The sequence below is a fragment of the Ovis canadensis genome, chromosome 25, assembly GCF_042477335.2.
Source record: "Ovis canadensis isolate MfBH-ARS-UI-01 breed Bighorn chromosome 25, ARS-UI_OviCan_v2, whole genome shotgun sequence".
NCBI classification, from domain to species: domain Eukaryota; kingdom Metazoa; phylum Chordata; class Mammalia; order Artiodactyla; family Bovidae; genus Ovis; species Ovis canadensis.
The window spans coordinates 27,623,547-27,646,055 of record NC_091269.1 but is presented as its reverse complement, the minus strand read 5'-3'; the positions used below and the strand labels follow the sequence as shown (position 1 = coordinate 27,646,055).

The following is a 22,509-nucleotide window of genomic DNA, read 5'->3' as shown; positions in this document are numbered from 1 at the left end:
ATCTTAATCTTTCCACATTCTCTAATCCAATGGTCCCCAACCTTTTCGGCACCAGGCACCGGTCTCACGGAAGACAATTTTTCCACCAACGAAGGGGCAGGGATGGTTCAGGTGGTAATGCAGGCAATGGGGAGGGGGAGATGAAGCTTAGCTATCTCACCCACCACTCACCTCTTGCAGTGAGGCCCAGTTTCCTAAGAGGCCACAGACTGGTCTGCAGACCAGAAGTTGGTGACCCCTGCTCGAATCCACAAAAAAGTCAAATCAATCTTTTAAATATTACATAGAATTGCATTGTTCACCTGATCCAATGGCCTCCTTTCTTACTAGGAAAGAGTATCAACTATGGGGTTGGCCAATAAGTTTGCCTGGGTTTTCCCATAAGATGGGAAGATAAAAACCCAAACCTTTTGGTCAATCCAATACTACCAAGGGCTGGTAGGCCCTTCACCTCCCCTAACTAGTGGCCCCATTCATGGTACCAGAGCTGCAGTGCCTATTGGTCCTTCCTTCAAGAGACTGGAAGCACATTCCTAATGAGGGGCCCTTGCATTGCCTGGTCCCTCTTTCCAGAATGGTCAGGAACTTACTACTTCTCCCTTTCTCACTTCAATCAGCTCAAACGTCCCTGTCTCAGAATGCCCTTCCCTCCATATTCTTTGCAAAAGGGAGAATCCTTACCTCAGCACTCTCCACCTTGTCACTCTGCTCTTCTTCAGAGCCCTTATTGTTTCTGAAATTATTAACATGTTTACTTATCCCCTGGGATTTAAATAGCATGGGAGCAAAAAGACTCTGTCTGTTCCTGCTAACAACTGCATCTGAGTTATTTACATGGATTAGGGGATCAATTGAAATGGGCTTAATGGATAGTGAAAAGACTGTTCAATTTCCTTTAGTTGATGTGTTCCGCAGAAAACAGAAGTGTGCCCATAAATAACTTCAATGCTACTAGTAAAACCTGAATGTTTGAATGGCCTGGAAAGGCTTTATCTCACCTTGGAATTCGAAGTGGACTCCAAGAAGCAAAGTCTGTTGCCAAATCCTTCTGCCGCCAAACACAGTTTCTGTTGTTCTTTGTGGATGGTTGCGGTACACTGTAGGACCACTTCATCATCCTGCAAAAGGGAGAAAGAGAGGAAAACAGTGAAATTTAGCATGACTCAGCCTAAATCAGATCTCGAAGACTGTTGTTTTAGTGCATTTTAAAAATCAGAGCAAAATGAATCTAAGAACTGTCCTTCCCAAATCCACACAATCAAGTCCTAGAGCATTTTTATTTACCAAAAAAAGATAACCGGGTGGCAGGAGTTGGAAAAAGTTACTACCATTGAAGAGAATTAACAGCTTTCTGCAATCGACAGAGGCAATCTGAATAGAAAATGGTAAAATACAGGATTTCTATGCCAGAGTTCTTACGCACTGCTTTAAATCATCAAAATTATCAAGAAATGGTCTGACATATTCCTTGGACATCAAGTATCATCAAAAACAGAACAGAGCCTACTAGCAGGCTCACATTGTTCCAAAACTGACTCAGGAAAACAGGTCAATAACAGAGCTTCTAGGTTCAAATCAACCCAAAAAAATCATCTTAGTTCATCTGTGGCAACTTGATCATCTGCGAAATAATCCTGGATTGCTTAAAAATGTACAGAGAGGTGATTTGTTAGTTCAGTCCTCTGAGATCCAACACTTGGTTTCCAATCAATTAAGCTCACAGAATCAGAGGGAAAACTGTACAAGGGAAGGATGATCCACAGGATGACTCAGTACAGGCAGTATGAGCACAGCAAGAAGCATGGGCTTTAGAATTTGCAATAGCTGGGTTCCTATTCCAGTTCTGCCATCAACAAAGCGAGGAGAGAAGTGAGATAAACTTACGCAGTGACTGACATACAAAAGGCCCTACATCAACGAGAAATGGGAGATGGCATTATCATTTTTAAACAAAATATCTCAATTTAACAGGTTCTAACTGATAAATACCTAAAAAGTCTAACCATTTATACGTTGATATTTCAATCTCAAAGAAACAGTATACCTAACAGGGAAGTAAAAACAAACAAAGATACTCATCAACCCTTTTAATTAGAATCAAGGTGAAAAGGGAATATGAGTACACGCTTGAAGACCCATGGTAGAATGGCAGAGAAGAGGTAATGTGACAAATATCTAAAAGCAGAAAACAAGCACTTTTGGTTAACCTCAGGAAAATGCTATATCCATTGGGAAAGTACAGCTCTAATTTAAAAACCTTTATCAATGCCATGTACTTGCTTTATTTCCTGCATGGTAGCAGCAGTACCTAATAGCTGGCTTATAGCATCGGTCATAGCCAAGTCCAATCTCTTAATAATTACCTTCCAACTATCCCCCCAGTGCTCATTAATTTCCAGTGAGCATTCAATTGTTGCATTTCAAAAGTCAATTGCTTTAAAAAAAAAAGCCTTGTTTTCATATAATGAGTACATCTGAAGATTACTTCATGTTCAGCATAGCTGTAATAAAAAATAATGAAGTATCTTTGTTGCTTATATAATCTGCAAGATCAAAGATACATTGTGTTTGCCAAATAGATGGTGTTAATAACAAAGTGCTAAATTGTGCTGATGCATTCAATGCCTTCCCAAATCCCCAATGTCTTTGCTATCATGTCTTACTGCCTCTGTGGAGTGAACTCCAACGTGGAAACTACACTCTTGGGTAAGACAGACTTCTTTGGATACTAGAGGTGATCTAAATACCAGTTAGGGGTCTTCCCTGGTGGTCCAATGGTTAAGTATCCACCTTCCAATGCAGGGGATACAGGTTTGATCCCTGGTGGGAGAACTAAGATCCCACATGTCACAGGCAACTAAGCCTCTGTGCTACAATTCAAGAAGCCCAGGCGCTGCAAGAAGAAAAGCCTGTGAGCCTCAACAAAGAGCCCACGGAGTCAGAAATCTTTAATAACTACCCCTTAGTAAGTAATTACTGCAGTGGACTAACTAAAGACATTTTAGGAATGAGAGTAAGAAAATACAACAAGGTACAGGGCAGGTAAGAATGAACAGTGCTACCCAGTAAGCTCCAAAAGAAGAGAAGGCACATCACATTTACCAAAAATACAGCGTATACCAGTCCTGGCATTAATTTAATCCTCCCAATATTCTAGCAATATACTGATCATTCATACAAACAGTTGAGGAAAACGAGGCTCAAAGTAACCTGTCACTCACAAAGGGCTGATCATACTTATTTCCAAGAATTGGTGATGAAACCTAATTTATCTGAAAGTCCTCGGCCGCACATTAGTTCTGAAGGCTCAGGTGACTTTTACTACTGCTGGTATCTAAAGACGTACTTCTCTATCTTTACCATGCCTCCTCTCACTCATGGGTCTTGGGTAGATTCTGCACTTCTAACAAGTGCTGAAGTGTGAGGGAGATTCAGAATGGATCCCAGAAAGGACACTGATCCCAGAAAAGATGTGATAAGCCTTTTATAGGAGTTTAGAGGCAATCAGTAACAGTAGAATGTTAAAATACATCTTGGATTTTGGACAGAACTAGAAATGAGCACATGTAGAGATGCTCATTAGTATGTGGTACAAACCAGCTTATATAAGGGAAAGGAGCAAAGTACTGAACTACTCCATCAAACCAGTAAAACCAGCTCACCTTGCAGTTTCCTTCCGATTTAGTACCTCAACATTGTGTGATGAAGTGCCTAGTCATGAAATAACATTGAATTCAGGGAGCTCCACCACCCCACCAACAAAACAGTCTGTGACTCCAACTTTCAACCACAATCCCACCCTGATGGATAGAACCCACCTTGACACACAGAATAAGATTTTCTCCAGTTTATCTGGGAGCTGTTTCTATTTTAATCCCTGTAAGCAAAGGGTTCCTTTTTGACAAAAAGTAAAATATACTGAGCATTGATGGACCAAAGACCAATTCACAAACACCTTCAAAGTCCCTTTAATTAACCCATCATTCATCTCAATGCATGGTTTTTCTCTAGAACCACTGAGGTTTGACAGCCTACTGACTATGCATTTGAAAAGTTTTGACAAGTAGCTATATTTTTAATTATTAAAACCAATGTACAATAAATAAACCTGGCTGTGGTTGACACATACATATGTGCATATGATATTGGTACACAAACTCACACACAAAATCTATCCAAAAAGAAAGATTAAACAGTGCCTGATACTGATCGGATTCAGACAGTTAACACTGCTCAGGTAACAGACAATAAGGGTAAATATGACTTTGGGGGTCATAAAGCATCTTCTAAATCAGTCTTTGCTACCCAGGCCTTGGGGCCCAGACTGCTAACTTAACTATCATTTCTTGTGTTCTTATTTTGGTTGCATGTGCCACTGGTGTGCCTCAACCTGTAAAAACTAAAATCGCCCTTCAATACTCACCACCTTTTGGTATACTTTGTTTTTTGAGTTCCTAGCACCTAGGGCAACAGATTTTGATTCAATTCACAAGAAATCACATTTTAGGAAAAAATTCTACAAAATGAATTGTTCTTCTGTTTTATTATTTCACTTTTTAAAATTTCAAAGTCTGTTAACTCCTCAACCATGAATGACTAGCCTTAGAAGATACTAATATCTTGCTGTTTCCAGAAATACTTGAACCTACACCAATCCCAAAACAAACATGAAGAAACAAAATTACTGCTCTTGTTTTATAAGATTCTGAATAATGAATTGTGAATAAAGAAATCTTTTAGAAGAAACTTCATGAACAATTAGATAAATAGCAGGGCTTAAGTAAGAGAGACATCCAGCATATAGTCACCAAGTCCTATGACATCTGCACCATCGATATCTTTCGACTCCATTACTCTCTCACCACCTTAGCTACAATCAGATCTTACTTAGACATCTTCAAAATCTTCAGAACAGCTTTCCACACTGCAAACTCCCTTACAATAGTGCTTCACCTTGAAGTCTCATCATCAGCCCAACCATACTGTTTCCTGGCTTACAACCATTTACTGGCTTCTCACTGGTCTAAGGAAAAAGACCAAAACCAACCTCTAGCCTAAAAGGCTTTGCACTGCATGGTCTATGCAAGCCCAACATTTCTTCCTACCGACCTACCTTCATTCCTATGCTCCTACATGATCCTTGTCATTAAACCCATTCTTGACCCTCTAGCTAAGACAATCATCTTTCAAATATCAATTCAAACATCTCTTCCAGAGGGTAGCCTTCCCTTCCTTCTGTTTCCTTGATTGTTACTATGCATTCATTTCTGTAAATATGAGAGTATACAGTGTCTAACACTGTGCCTGGCAAATATATACAATAAGTGATTATTTATCATAATCCACTTTACGATTATTCAGAAACATGAACTGCAATGCTGACAACTGGAGTTGCTTTCTAAAACTGCCAAGGTAAGAGACTATTTAATTTCCCAAATTAAGGTGAGCATTATACGATCCCATTAAATGATTTCATAGTTACATGTGTGAGGAAATAGGGCATCATTGGGGAGAATCACTGATCCTATCACATTCATGAGAAATTTTAAGGTATCACAAGTATACATTGGATCACTGAAAAAAAGCAACTGAGTCCTTCATTTCCCCCCTATTTCCACATAAACACCATAAAAATTAGACTACAACTCTTTCCATATACAATCTAAGCTATCTAAGCATATTGTACTCTTGAAAAGTCAAAAAATGCTCTTACTAACTCTGGTCATTAAAAAGTCCCTCATCACACCAAGTACTTCCCTTAGGCTCTGATTAGGCTTATCTTTCAAAATGTCTATCCAGGTTTAAACCTTCCATAACTGATCCTCTCCTTTAGTTACATCCTGATAATTTTGCCACAGTTAGCTCTAACTCAAAAAGTTCACCATCGGTATTGTATCCAATGCTATCTGTCAAGCAGGTCAGATTAAACGCCATGAAAACCAGGTATCCAATGAAAATAAACAGCTTAGCTAAAACCTGAGGGAAACATAACATCATTCAATTTATACCACTGCACATAGTAAATACTTCATAAATATATGTTGGATTGAATTCCTTATGTTAAATGCTCCTGTATTTTTCCTGTGATCTTTCTTACAGCTCTTAAGCGTAGAGATCAATTATTTACAGGGGGAAGCCTGCACTACAATACTGCATTCCAGGCAATTTTACAATGAGTAAATAAGACATGGTTTCTACAACAAATGCTGCCAAGTCTGCTGGAATGGTACAAGATGGAAAATAATTATCAAATACCACCACCAACAGCTTCTTTCAAACATTCATAACTGAAATATTTTCTGACGACATAATGTATGCTAGGAAATGTTCTAAGCCCTTGAGAAAATTTAGTGAAATAAATCAAAGAACTCTGAACTTATTAGGCTTACCTCCTGACAGGGAAGAGAGACAATAAACAAAAAGACAATAAGTTCACAAATTATGTTAAAGGTGAAAAGTCTGTGGGAAAAAATGGAACAGGATAAGGGGATCGCACAGAGTCGGACACGACTGAAGCGACTTAGCAGCAGCAGCTGCAGCAAGGGGATCGTAGTGACGTTGCAGTCAGGGTGATTAAAATTGTGAATAAAGTTATTAGGCTTCACTTGGGCAAAGACTTGAAGCAGGGAAGAGGAATCAGTCAGATGAGTACTTGCAGGAGGGGCATTCCAGGCAGCAGGAAGGCCTGTGAAAGTCTCTCGGGCAGAAGTGTACCTGGCGCGTCCAAAAAACAGGGTGATGTCACTGCAGATGGATTGGAGTAAGCCAGCAGGAGGATGGTGGGAGATGAGGGTCCAGATCAATACAAACCCTGAGCCCAGAGTAAAGCCTCTGGCTTTTTCTGAGGGACTGGGGAGCCTGTGCCATGTACTAAATGCAACCTACAGGGAGGCAAGGAAGAAGCAAGGTGACCTCACAGAACACTGCAACCATTCAGCAGACATGAAGGCAACTCAGACCACAGTGGGAACAGTGGAGGCAGAGACAAATGATCAAATCCTGGATATGCTTTGCACTGATCTAGGGCGTATTATGTTCCAGAAGCTGTGATAAGCAGTCACAAGTTCATTTATTTTGTTCCATCATCATGTCTACATCGTCTAGCCTACTGCCAAATAAAATGTTAACCATACTATTTTGTTTTCTTACAGCAAATATGTCGATAGCAGAACAAATGAGCTAAAAGAATCCAAAGAAAACCAGTCCATATCTGTGGTCTCACTGAGTCTACATTTATTCATTTTAAAAATGCAGGCAGTCCTCAGTTTGCACATAAGTACAGGACTCTAAAAATGACCATGCAAAGCAATATCTGGGAGAATTACTTATGAATTGTTCCTTGATCTTTAAAAGTTTTCATTCAAACATTAAAACTCTCCCTAGTGTCAGTTATGAAAGTACAGAAAATAAAATAGTAAAACTAATACTGGTTTCAGTTCAGTCGCTCAGTCGTGCCCGACTCTTTGTGACCCCATGAATTGCAGCACGCCAGGCCTCCCTGTCCATCACCATCTCCTGGAGTTCACTCAGACTCACGTCCACCGAGTCGGTGATGCCATCCAGCCATCTCATCCTCTGTCGTCCCCTTCTCCTCCTGCCCCCAATCCCTCCCAGCATCGGGGTCTTTTCCAATGAGTCAACTCTTCGCATGAGGTGGCCAAAGTACTGGAGCTTCAGCTTTAGCATCATTCCTTCCAAAGAAATCCCAGGGCTGATCTCCTTCAGAATGGACTGGTTGGATCTCCTTGCAGTCCAAGGGACTCTCAAGAGTCTTCTCCAACACCACACTTCAAAAGCATCAATTCTTCAGTGCTCAGCTTTCTTCACAGTCCAACTCTCACATCCATACATGACCACAGGAAAAATCATAGCCTTGACTAGACGGACCTTTGTTGGCAAAGTAATGTCTCTGCTTTTCAATATGCTCTCTAGGTTGGTCATAACTTTCCTTCCAAGGAGTAAGAGTCTTTTAATTTCATGGCTGCAGTCACCATCTGCAGTGATTTTGGAGCCCAGAAAAATAAAGTCTGACACTCTTTCCACTGTTTCTTCATCTATTTCCCATGAAGTGATGGGACCAGATGCCATGATCTTCGTTTTCTGAATGTTGAGCTTCAAGCCAACTTTTTCACTCTCCTCTTTCCCTTTCATCAAGAGGCTTTTTAGTTCCTCTTCACTTTCTGCCACAAGGGTGGTGTCATCTGCATAATACTGGTTTAGCATGCTGTAGTTGACCACATTAGAAACATGGAGAATGGAAAGTGTTTTATTTCTTCAGAAAAACACGTATCAAGAGTAGTCTGAACAGTGCTTGCTTTATCCTTCTCATGCTAACTTTCCCTCGGGAACGTACGTTTATTCAAATGTCATGGCCAATGGTCACGATCCCACATCTTCCAGCGTTTTCAGCGTGTAAAGCATCACAGGGCTCTCTAATGCGAACGCCTTGTCACTGCCACCTCCTCGGGGACATCTTCAACCTTTCGCCACATCTGCTTCCCTCCCTGTGTCAGTGAGCGCACCTTCACTCCCTTCTCTGGCTGGATGGCTGTATTTTCTCAAGCAGCTACAGCGGCCACACTCCTGCATCCAGAGGTTGCCTCTGCAGCTCTATGTTCAATCAGAATTTCATTTTCGCCACCTTTTGTTTCGCTACCAGACCTTCATCTTTGTTAGGCAATCCCCATGCATCCATTTGTGTAAAATGTCCTGTGCCGTGATCACAGGCAGACAAGGAGGGAATTCAACAACACGCTTGCTGTCTGTGTGTGAAACAAAGAACAGACGGGCAGTGACCGATCACCACAGCCTCTGAGAGAAGTGCTGTGACTGGCCGTGGATCACAATAGGCAACTGGTATCTAGCAGGAACTCACAAACTCAAGAGCCAGCAGTGGAGTCTGTACTTCATGCAATGACTCATACTGAATAAATCATGGTAAATGAATGAGCCATTAAGTTGGGGTATCTGTGCTATTTACTTCAATGATGTTAATGGCAAGTTGTACACATCACAACCATGCCAGCTGCAGGCCACCTATGTTTATTGAGAACCTGCTAAAGACAAAGCAATTGGAACGTAATATATTTTGAATGTAGAAGTTGGAAAAAAACTGCTGACAACTTATATGAAAGAAAAAAAACAGAAAGCTTTGTTTAATAAATTGTGCAATTGTGCAACTGGAAAAAATACAACTGTCACACTGGAGAGAAACCCTGTAAATGGAGTAAGTTTGAAAGAGCCTTTAGAAACAGCTTTAACTTTTATAGACACTGAAAAACTCACAAAAGATACTCTATGAATGTGTTCCCTGTGGAAGAGCTTTCAGTTACCACACATCCTATTAAGTACATGAGCAAATTCACACTGGTGAAAAAAATATAAGAATGTCATTTCTCTGGAAAAGTCTTTAATACATATTCTGTCCTTAAATAACATCAGATCCTTCACACTAGAGAGAAACCCTATAAATGCAATGAATATGAAAGAGCCTGCAGGCAGAGCACACACCTTTATAGAAATCAGATAATCCACACAGAGGAGTGAATTGCATTAATATAACAATTATGAGAGAAGTGTTGGCCAAAGCACCAACCTTTGTGCACAACTTACGTAAATGAGCATACCTTGAATGCAAGTAAAAATGCAGGCTACAAAAAAATACACCTTAACTACTGTATGTCAAAATGTGTAAGTATATGACAAGAATGAATGGAAATACAGATAAATAAGTAATTTCTTAATTAAAATTACACATGAAAAATCAACCCCAATGTTCAAAGATTATAAATAGTGAAAGGCAAATTTTAAGACTTTTAGAAGAAAATATGAGCGAATATCGGTATTAGCTTATAATTAGAAAGGATTTTTCAAGCAAGACTCAACACAAAAGACTGATAAATACACCTTCATTAAAATTAAGAACTTCTGTTCAATAAAAGCCACAAAATAAAATGAAAAACCAAAAACTATGGAGATATTTGAAATACATATATAAGATAAATGAATATATAAAGAAAGTATTAAAATCACTGAGGAAAATAAAATAATAGGAAAAAGGCATAAAGAGCGTTTCACAGTAGAAAAAATATAAATGGTGAATTAACACATGAAAAAAGGTTCAGTTCAGTTCAGTCACTCAGTCGTGGCCAGCTCTTTGTGACCCCATGAATCGCAGCACGCCAGGCCTCCCTGTCCATCACCAACTCCCGGAGTTCACTCAGACTCACCTCCATTGAGTCAGTGATGCCATCCAGCCATCTCATCCTCTGTCGTCCCCTTCTCCTCCTGGCCCCAGTCCCTCCCAGCATCAGAGTCTTTTCCAATGAGTCATCTCTTCGCAGGAGGTGGCCAAAGTACTGGAGCTTCAGCTTTAGCATCATTCCTTCCAAAGAAATCCCAGGGCTGATCTTCAGAATGGATTGGTTGGATCTCCTTGCAGTCCAAGGGACTCTCAAGAGTCTTCTCCAGCACCACAGTTCAAAAGCATCAATTCTTCGGCGCTCAGCCTTCTTCACAGTCCAACTCTCACATCCAACCATAGCCCTGACTAGACGAACCTTAGTCAGAAAAGTAATGTCTCTGCTTTTGAATATGCTATCTAGGTTGGTCATAACTTTCATTCCAAGGAGTAAGCGTCTTTTAATTTCATGGCTGCAATCACCATCTGCAGTGATTCTGGAGCCCCCAAAAATAAAGTCTGACACTGTTTCCACTATTTCCCATGAAGTGATGGGACCAGATGCCATGATCTTTGTTTTCTGAATGTTGAGATTCAGGCCAACTTTTTCATTCTCCTCTTTCACCTTCATCAAGAGGCTTTTTAGCTCCTCTTCACTTTCTGCCATCAGGGTGGCATCATCTGCATATCTCAGGTTATTGATATTTCTCCCTGCAATCTTGATTTCAGCTTGTGTTTCTTCCATTCCAGAGTATCTCAGGATGTACTCTGCATATATGTTAAATAAGCAGGGGGACAATATACAGCCTTGACGTACTCCTTTTCCTATTTGGAACCAGTCTGTTGTTCCATGGCCAGTTCTAACTCTTGCTTCCTGACCTGCATACAGATTTCTCAAGAGGCACGTCAGGTGGTCTGGTATTCCCATCTCTTTCAGAATTTTCCACAGTTTATTGTGATCCACACAGTCAAAGGCTTTGGCATAGTCAATAAAGCAGAAATAGATGTTTTTCTGGAACTCTCTTGCTTTTTCCATAATCCAGCGGATGTTGGCAATTTGATCTCTGGTTCCTCTGCCTTTTCTAAAGCAGCTTGAACATCTGCAAGTTTACAGTTCATGTATTGCTGAAGCCTGGCTTGGAGAATTTTGAGCATTACTTTACTAGCATGTGAGATGAGTGCAATTGTGCAGTAGTTTAAGCATTCTTTGGCATTGCCTTTCTTTGGGATTGGAATAAAAACTGACCTTTTCCAGTCCTGTGACTGGAAAAGAGGTTACAAGTGACTAGAGTATTAGTAGTTCAAGAAATATAGGTACTAGCAATTGAAGAAATAGAGAATAAAAGCAAAATAAAATCTATTTTCTACTCTATTCTACTCTACAGAGCGGAATAAAAAAAAGTCTGACAGTACTAAGTGTTGACAAAAACATGGAAAAATAGGAACTTTTGTGCCCTCCTAATAGGAAAGTAAATTATTTATATAAAAAAAAAAAAACCTTTAGAAAACAACTTGACATAGAAGTTGAAAATGGGAATACCCTTTAACCTGGAAGTTCCATTCCTAGATAAATTCACTATAAGAAAATTTTATTTATATGAGAAAGCTTGTATGAGAATGTTAATTATGGCACCAAAATCATGAATAATAAAATGGTGCTAACTATTAAATTCAGCAAAAGAAGCAAGAAGAGTAAGTCAGCAATAAGATGGATACATCTGCAAGGAATAAGCTGAGGTAAGCATTTCAGAACTGAGGCCACAGTCAATGTGCACTGGAAGAGCTCTCTTTTGTGGTGCCTAACACAAGATGCGGTGTTGGAGAAGACTCTTGAGAGTCCCTTGGACTGCAAGGAGATCCAACCAGTCCATTCTAAAGGAGATCAGTCCTGGGTGTTCATTGGAAGGACTGATCTAAAGCTGAAACTCCAATACTTTGGCTACCTCATGCAAAGAGCTGACTCATTGAAAAAGACTCTGATGCTGGGAGGGATTGGGGGCAGGAGGAGAAGGGGACGACAGAGGATGAAATGGCTGGACGGTATCACCAACTGGATGGACGTTAGTGTGAGTGAACTCCAGGACTTGGTGATGGACAGGGAGGCCTGGCATGCTGTGATTCATGGGGTCGCAAAGAGTCGGACACAACTGAGCGACTGAACTGAACTGAACACAAGATGCAGGGGCACACACCGTGACCAAGGATCAAAGCAGAGCTGGACACTCATAGAAGCGGTCACAAGTCTTCGAAAAAGATAGGAACCATGACATCAAATGCTACTGAAGGATGCCAGATTCCACAAGTTACTAGTTCAAAACTTCCAGACAAAAGAGATGCTTTGCAATAAAACTAAAGGCATTGAAGACAAAAGGAAAGATGTAATATCCCAGTAACGCACAACAAGAAGGTCCATGAAAGACTCCTGAAACATAGAAGGGACCCATGAACTGACACTAGAGAAGCTTCAGGAAAAAATCTATTTTTAGCAATATTCTTATTTACGATGATATGATCCCATCTGAACTACAATGTGACTGTCCAGTCTGCAGTTCCTCACTAGCAAATGAACCGAATATCCTTCAAGGTCCCTTCCAGCCTTCATATTCAATGGTTTTTGGAAAAAGACAAAAGGATAAAAGGGAATCTCTCTCCCATACAAATTAAAAGAGAGAAATTAAATGTACCTTTCACACTTTTACTGTACATGCCTGTCTCGTGAGCCACCACCATTTTCTGGTGAGAGAAAACTAGAGGCTATATCATTAGTATCCGTATGTGTTTGAGTTGTGTAGGTGTTTTTTTAATGTAAGACCATAGTAATATCTTTTTTTATCTCATGAAAAAAATACAGTTACAGAAGTAATCTATTGCTCTGTGCTGATGACTATTAAGCAAAAGCATATATACAAAATGTCACATAAGAGTTTACAGCCTGTGATGACAGCATTAGCCATGTGTCCGGGTAATGTCAGCTGGACATTGTCTTGAAAGGAGTCAGAGATAAACATACAAATATCAGAGACGATCAAGACATCAGACCTCTCAATTTCCAACAGTCACAAGAGGCATCTATCCAAACAGCAGGTAGAAGGTAGAATGCTTCCTCTGAGCAAATAAACATTTCATCAATGCCTTTCTATTCTCAGTTTAGTAGAAAATATCACTTCCATCAGAAAGGAACTTTACCTCTTTCACCTGTAATACCCTAAATTAAGAACTGCATCAGGGTAGGATAAATTTATGTCACCAATAATCTCTACGTAGACCTTTTGGTATTCTCTAATAGTTTCACTGTTACCAACCACCTAAGCCAAAGTCAGACTCTGCTGGTCTTGCCACAGGCCAGTAGCAGTCTTATTACTGACAAGAGTCTTTAGCTTCCTGCCAACTGAGACTTAACAAAAATAAAAGCTGGAAAAAATTCTAAAGAGGTCTTAAATGCCTATCTTGAATGTCATAGAAACGAATAAAAACATAAAACATGATGTAGATAAGCCTTTTTTTCTTATGACGAGCCCCAAATAATGATCATATTTTAATAGGTCTATATTCTGCTTGAATTTAATATGCACAAAATGTGAATTTTTCCTCAAAATTTTGCTATTTTCCATTGTTCCTTATCTCCATAAGTAGCACTGCCAATCAAAGTAATTAAAATCAGACAACTTTGGAAGTCAGAAAAAGAAAGACAAATATATATCACATATATGGAAGGTAAAACAGGACACAAATGAACACGTCTATGAAACAGAAACAGACTCAGACTCAGAACAGATTTGTGGTTGCCAAGGGGGACAGGGTAGGGGGATGGATTGGGAGTTCAGGATTAGCAGGTGCAAACTACTGTATACAGAATGGATAAAAACAAGGTCCTACTGTATGCCAGAGAGGACTATATTCAATATCCTGTGATAACCCATAAATATGGAAAAGAGTGTTTATGTGAGTCACTTTGCTTTACAACATTGCCATTAAATTAAACTTCAATCAAAAATATTAATAAACTAAAAAGAAATCAGACAGTTATACCCTATCTTTTATCATTTCCTTCTACTCACTGGCCATGTTCCTTTCACGTGGCCCACCATCACACCAGGCCCCATGTAACTGACCTTTCTCATGGTTCATTAGACCCTGCACAACCTATTTTCTCCCATCTCTACAGTATCTCACAACTTCCCCCACTTTCTTTGCCACAATCCAGATATATATATATTACCTTCTGGTTTCTCCAATGCAGAAAGCTATTTTATATCTTAAATTTTTTGCTTGTTTTTCCCTTTACCAGAAATATTCTTCCTCAGGACCTTGGCAAAGCCTGCTCTTTCCCATCCTAGATGTCTTCACTTACAGTCCTCTCCTCTCCTTATCACCCTGCCCAGCCTCTTTCTCGTTCCTATATAACATGAATCACACTCTGTAACTTCTTTATTTAACTGTCTTCTGGCCCACTGTCTTCCATATATTCCATGAAGAAAGGGACTCTGTCTACCTTGTTCATACCGCATCCCTAGAACCCAAGGCATAGAAGATATTCATAAAGGACATCTGAAGAGTAAAAGAATAAATGTATTACTCCTAGGTCTTTCAAAGAAAAGGGAGTTGCCATTTATTATATGCTAGGACTACCTCCTCTCTAGGGGCAGCTAACAGCTATTAAGCACCTCTGTTCTAAGAACAATGCATTTTCTCAATGACACATTAAGGGAAGGTCCATGTCAGTTCTGTTCATTAACTTCTTTCCAACACAGAGCACAGCATCTGGCACAATACAGTCACAATACAATACATAAATATATGAAGAGATATATGAGTTGAGTATTGATTAACTTAAAGAGATGGGAATACCAGACCATCAGACCTGCCTCTTGAGAAATCTGTATGCAGGCCAGGAAGCAACAGTTAGAACTGGACATGGAATTACAGACTGGTTGCAAATAGGGAAAGGAGTACATCAAGGCTGTATATTGTCACCCTGCTTATTTAACATATATGCAGAGTACATCAGGAGAAATGCTGGACTGGAAGAAGCACAAGCTGGAATCAAGATTAGGGGAGAAATATTAATAACCTCAGATATGCAGATGACACCACCCTTATGGGGGAAAACGAAGAAGAACTAAAGAGCCTTTTGATGAAGTAACAGAAGAGAGTGAAAAAGTTGGCTTAACATTCAACACTCAGAAAACTAAGATCATGGCATCTGGTCCCAGCACTTCCTGGGAAATAGATGGGGAAACAGTGGAAACAGTGACAGACTTTATTTTCTTGGGCTTCAAAATCATTGCAGATGGTGACTACAGCCATGAAATTAAAAGACGCTTGCTCCTTGGAAGGAAAGTTATGACTAACCTAGACAGCATATTAAAAGGCAGAGACATTACTTTGCCAACAAAGGTCTATCTTAGTCAAAGCTATGGTTTTTCCAGTGGTCATGTATGGTTGTGAGAGTTGGACTGTGAAAAAAGCTGAGCACTGAAGAACTGATGCTTTTGAACTGTAGTGTTGAAGAAGACTCTTGAGAGTCCCTTGGAATGCAAGGAGATCCAACCAGTTCATCTTAAAGGAAATCAGTCCTGGGTGTTCACTGGAAGGATTAATACTGAAGATGAAACTCCAATACTTTGGCCACCTGATGCAAAGAACAGACTCATTTGAAAAGACCCTGATGCTGGGAAAGACTGATGGTGGGAGGAAAAGGGGACGACAGAGGATGAGATGGCTGGATGGCATCACCGACTCGATGGACATGAGTTTGAGTGAACTCCGGGAGTTGCTGATGGACAGGGAGGCCTGGCATGCTGCAGTCCATGTGGTCACAAAGAGTCGGACATGACTGAGTGACTGAACTGAACTGATTGATATTGTGTTTATTGGTATGAGTAGGTGACATTATTATGGCTACTTTACAGATGAGCAAAACAGGCCTTGTGAGAATAAATCATTTGCCCATGTTTACTAGAAAAGCGGCTGAGCAGAATTCAAACCTGGGTCCACCTGACTCTGTGTTAGACTCCTAACCTTTGTGCTATACATCCTCCTGCAATGATACAAAATGACCGCACTAACTGTCTAGCTAGGAACCTACCCAGAAATTAACCCTAGTATAATTCCCTGGTTCTTTTTTATCAAATGCTTTAACAATGAGGCTATAGGTATAGTGAATATAGTTACTGTATGTATCCAGAGTTAATTGTGTTAAAAACAAAACCAAATTTAAAAAAAAATCACACGAGAAGTTTACATAAAATAACAAGCTAAATTTCTTTGAAAAGAGGAGCAGCCGGCAATGGTGAGATGAGAAATAAGGTTGTCTGTATCATTGGTACATTATTAAAATTTAGACAATAACTAAATTTTAGATTGAGAAAGGGCTATCCAAAGTAGTGCTACTTAATGGGTTTTCAGGTAAGGGGAGAAAAAGGCAATGTAGAAGACAAAGATCAATATACACAAAAGAGGAGGAAGGGACCTTGGTAACTTCCACGTTAGAGATGGAAAAATACCTATTTTCTGGGCTCTTGTAATGTATTAATATCTGCCATATCCTTTGAAACTCATTAAAATACTTGATAAAATGAAGTTGTTGGCTTAGAACTCAGCAGAGCATCTTTCTTTTCAATTACAGCTGCCCCACATTTCCTTGTTATTTTAAAACTTAGGAAAGAGGAGCTGCAGTACATCAAGTTGGCAACGGGTCACGGCCCCAGTGGCAGGCAAAGGAGGTGGCACTGCAGAGGGAGCTTCCAAACTGTAATGAGACCACCCACAGGGGTGGCCGGATTTTTACTACCACCGTGTTCAAGTGATTCTAAACACTGTAGGGGATACAGTTCTATCCACCTGGGTGACTGCTCCTTCCACCACACCCTTTCCTCCACACATAGAGCTCACATAGAGTTGCTGAAGCATCAGGAAATCTACACACACACACACTCACACACACATGCACAGAAGCTGGTCTATTAAACAGCACAACTAGATACTGCACAAATAATTTCGGATGCAGACACAATCCTAGAATCTGATTCCAACTACAGAAGAACAGATGTAGATCAGGACTGATGTACCTGGAAGACCAAGCGAAAAAGCCACTTCAATATCACAATATGATAGACCCCATGTATTCCCTAGTGAAATTTTATTTCAAAATATGAAAAAAAAAACAAAAAACACTGAAACGGCCCTCATGAATATCACCTAAGATACAGAGATGGCAAACTATACTTTTTAATAAGACAGTAAGTAAGAAGAAAAACAGTTTCCCAGAGATCATGACGTAAAAAATAATGTCTTTGTTCCTACATTATAAATCCTTGAAATCAGTTTCTGAAGTATTCTAAATATTTTTGTAAATGGAATTTTAAAATGATAAAGAGTCTAAAATCATTTGGATAGCATATGAGGTCATAAAGGTAGAATCACAAAAACAGAAGCAGTTACAAAAATTAAGCATTTAATTTGACCTTTGTAATACGAATTGACATGCAAATAAAAAAATCATATCTTGAAAGGCTGAACATACTTCAGACACTCTTGGTAATTGTTTCATGTGAGATAAAGATTAAGGTTGACACGCAACGTGACTAACAATAACATCAACAGAAAGGTATCCTTACCACTTTTTCGGCTTTAAAAATAACACGCATACTATCTACACCTGTGTTCCCAGCCCAGATTTGATCTGAATGTCCTACTTGAAGATGACCTCATACATAAGGCTGAATTTGTTAAAATTCACCTGAACATATGTGCTGAGTATGAGACTGTCATTCTGACTTTCTCACACCTGCCTCCATGGAATACAGCCACAGAAACAGCTAGTAAAGAAAGGAGTGCTCCTATTTGTACCTAGAGCATTGACATCACACAGAGAGACAGGAGAGTAACTGAGCACTGAATAATGTCTCCCTGTCACCAGGAAGATGCTCAAGCATAAAGTATCAAGAGACCAAAGGGAGCGCCAGATGCGCTGGCCCCTTAGGAGTCATTCTGCAACACACAGCAAGTCTTAACTATTGTACAAAGTGTTACTGAGATGTTATGCTTCTATGAAAAATTAAATGTACTTATTCATATTACTTTCAAATATTCAGTAGCTATACAGAGCAGATAAGACTCACACTTAAGTATAAATATATGGCACCCCACTCCAGTACTCTTGCCTGGAAAATTCCATGGACGGAGGAGCCTGGTAGGCTGCAGTCCATGAGGTCGCGAAGAGTCGGACACGACTGAGCGACATCCCTTTCACTTTTCACTTTCATGCATTGGAGAAGGCAATGGCAACCCACTCCAGTGTTCTTGCCTGGAGAATCCCAGGGACGGGGGAGCCTGGTGGGCTGCCATCTATGGGGTTGCACAGAGTCGGACACGACTGAAGCGACTTAGCAGCAGCAGCAGCAGGACATGTGCATACGATACATAATATATTGGTTGAGATTGCATGCATATTTTAGAACATTCAAAGTCCACTTTCTCTTCCTCTTCTAAGCAGAATGGCAGAGACCAGAGGGATAAAGCAGGAGAGCTTCTCAAAGATACATGCCATACTTGGATTACAGAAACCATGGTAAGTCCTGAAGAGAAAACAACTGTATATAAATCACCACAACATTTTAAGGATGGATAGTGAAAAGACTGTTAAGGAAGAATGCTGAAAACATGAAGAAGTAACTTCAGAGGCAATTTTCAAGATCTGAATCTATACATCAAAAACTGTTTCAAGATAGGCAATTTCTGACTCTTGAGGACACTACACTTTCTTGATTACATATATAGAAAGACTTTACCTTGCTCTCACATGTGCAAGCCTATGACCTCCAGTAAGTGTATTTTTCCTGTACTGCGCAACATGGAAAAATTTTTAAGACTAACCAAAACAATAATTAACAATGGTCTGGATATATATACAATTATACCATCCACAGAAGAACAAACATCAAAGAGTTTTTAGTAACAATACCGAGTATGAGAAAATATTACTCATAGAAACTGTTTAATCTTGTTTCTGGAATATGTTTTGATATGTATCTCCCCACTTACATGTCTGTGCAAGGGTTCACAGCCTAGAATGTATGGATGTAACACGTATTTATGGATTCATAGAACTGCTTTTGAAAATCATAGTGAAATGAGTTTGCAGTTTCAGCCTCCAATTTACTTTTGTCATTGGCAATCTTATTAAATTCTCTTCCTGCTAATTATAATTCTTTAATTCAAATGGAGATTACCATCCAGTGCACCAAAACATACATATTTTTATATGCTTTCAGTAAATTACCTCAACTTTTCTTGCAATTTGCAAGTATTTCCACTGAGGGCTTTTATCCAACCTGGGAATGAATCAATGAACCAACAAATTATAACTGACCATTAAACTGTTTCTGATAACAGTCAGGTTGTACATTTGTACTCTAGAAAGTGAGCATAAGCAAAATAGCAAATTTCAGCTTTTCTGTTGTTTTCACTCAGCTTGACACCGGTATTAACATAGATCAGCAAAAGGTTACTTTGTACATGAAGCAAAGTCCTGATACAAGTATTAGGACCATCCCTTGAAAACCTTAGTATTAAACTCTCAAACGCCAGTTTACAAAGGCTCAAATATAATGGATGAAAAACATAAAAGTTACCCCAATAAAGTGAGACACACAAAGTACCTGTTACAGAAATCTCTGTACAAAAAGAGCCCACTAGCGCCCAGTCAGAAACCCAGGATCTAAAGCCCATGTTCAGCACTTCTAGCTGTGATCCTAGGTGATTTACTTATTATTCTGTCTTCAGTGTTTTCATCTGTTAGATGGAAGTCGCATAATGTTATATAAGCTTTATAATGATTAATAATAAGTTAATATGATAAGTTATATAATAAGAACTAAGTTATGTGATTAACTTGTCCACTATACATAACTATTCCTTAACACTTGGAATACTAAATAATATGAATTAAGTATAAAGCATTACTTTAGCTTTTTTGGGCTTGTTTGTTTGTTTGTTTTTGCCAGGCCATGTGGCTTGTGGGATCTTAATTTCCTAACCAGAAATTGAACACCCTAGGACCTTGGCATGAAAGCACCGAGTCCTAAGCATTGGACCACGAGGGAATTCCCAGACAGTATTACTTTTGGACTAGACTCAGAGTTTAAATCCCTGATCTCCAGGTTTCCTTTTACAAGTCACAGTGATTGTCTGTATCTTCATCTATAAAATGAGATAACACCTACCTTACAGGATTGCTGCAAGAGATTAAATTAATCAAGAATATAATATTTACAAAGTACACAAGAAAGGGTGCCAGAATATAAAAGATTAGTAAGTATTAATTCATCATTCCTATTTTTTCTAAGCAGTAAATTCGCTTATTCACGACATGACCAGAACACAGCAGAACCAGTTTTAACACATGGGGCTTACACTCAGGAAGACATAACTAAGTGAAAGAATGGTTTATAAAATTTAATATCAGATAGTGATAAAAGCCAATACAAAAGGACAAGGTCAAACGTTCAAGAGTAACGAAGGGGATTAAATTAGAAGCTGGTCAGATTCGTACTCTGGTGAGACAACAATGAACAGAGATCAAAATGAACCCAGGAGAGACTTCCCTGGAAGCCCACTACAGGAGGCATATGTTCAATCCCTGGTCTGGGAACGAAGACCCCCCAGGCCGTGCAGCATGGCCAAAAAGAATAAACTCGGGGAAGAACACGTGGAATATTTCAGGGAGGGAAGAACCCATGCACGAGGAAAGGGTCTGATGAGCAAAGGGCTGTGGGGACGACAGAAGAAACGAGGGCGGAAAATTAATCGAGTTAGATCAAGCGGGGCTTGTAGGTCATGGGAAGGATTTTGGAGTTTAGTCCAAGTATGACAGTAGCAACCTATATATTTAATGCAACCCTTATCACCATTATCCAACATTTTTCACAGAAAATAATCCTAGAATTTATACGGAATCACAAAAGAGAATTACCACAGTAATCCTGAGGGAAAATAAAGAACAATTCTGGCGGTATAACCCTCCCTGACTTCAGACTATGCTGCAAGCAACAGTAATCAAAATAGCATGGTTTTAACACGAAAAAACAGCAACATATACTATGAAACAGAAATAGAGAGCCCAGAAGTAGACCATACACCTACAGTCAATCTACAAAGACAAAGGAGACAAGAATACAATATAAAGACAGTGTCTTCAACAAGTAGTGGTGAGGCTGCTGGTCAGATACATATAAAAGGATGATACTATAACTGTCCCAGTACCACATACAAAAATAAACTCAAACTGGTTTAAAGATCTAAATGTAAGACATCATAAAACTCGTAGAAGAGGACATAAATGAAACATTCTTTAATATATTCCACGGCAATATTTTCTTAGACCAGTATCCCACGGCAAAAGAAATAAAAGCAAAAATTAACAGATGGGACCTAATCAAAATTAAATGCTCTTGCACAGCAAAAGAAACCATCAACAAAATGAAAAGACAACCTATGGAATGGGAGAAAACGTTTGCAAACAATGAGACCAACAAGGGGTTACTACCAAAACATACAAACAATTTATACAATTCAACATCAACAAAACAAACAACCCAATCTGAAAATATGCAGAAGACCTGAATAGCCATTTTTCCAAAGATTTACAGGCAGCTAACAAGTACATGATAAGATGCTCAACATTGCTAATTATTAGAGAAATGGAAATAAAAAACCGCAATGAGGTACCATCTTATATAGGCCAGAATGGCTATCGTCAAAAGCTCTACAAGTATTAAAAGCTTGAGAGGATGTGGAGGAAAGAAAACCCTCATTCACTGTTAATGGGAAATTGGTGCAACTACTAAGTCAGAGTTATTAATATTTCTCCCGGCAATCTTGACTCCAGCTTGTGCTTCTTCCAGCCCAGCATTTATCATGATGTACTCTGCATATAAGTTAAATAAGCAGGGTGACAACATACAGCCTTGACGTACTCCTTTTCTATTTGGAAACAGTCTGTTCTTCCACATCCAGTTCTAACTGTTGCTTCCTGACCTGCGTATAGGTTTCTCAAGAGGCAGGACAGGTGGTCTGGTATTTCCATCTCTTTCAGAATTGTCCACAGTTTATTGTGATCCACACAGTCAAAGGCTTTGGCATAGTCAATAAAGCAGAAATAGATGTTTTTCTGGAACTCTCTTGCTTTTTCCATGATCCAGTGGATGTTGGCAATTTGATCTCTGGTTCCTCTGCCTTTTTGAAAACCAGCTTGAACATGAGGGAGTTCACGGTTCACGTATTGCCGAAGCCTGGCTTGGAGAATTTTGAGCATTACTTTACTAGCG

At 39.4% G+C, this 22,509-nt stretch overlaps 1 protein-coding gene across 1 annotated transcript in view; it reads right to left on the bottom strand.

The window, feature by feature from the left end:
* RYR2 (ryanodine receptor 2) overlaps positions 1-22,509 on the bottom strand; it is an 809,907-nt gene that overhangs the window by 581,359 nt on the left and 206,039 nt on the right. The window contains exon 2 of the mRNA XM_069571617.1: positions 999-1,118. Coding sequence (XP_069427718.1) covers positions 999-1,118 — 120 coding nt within the window. The remainder of the gene's footprint in view (positions 1-998; positions 1,119-22,509) is intronic.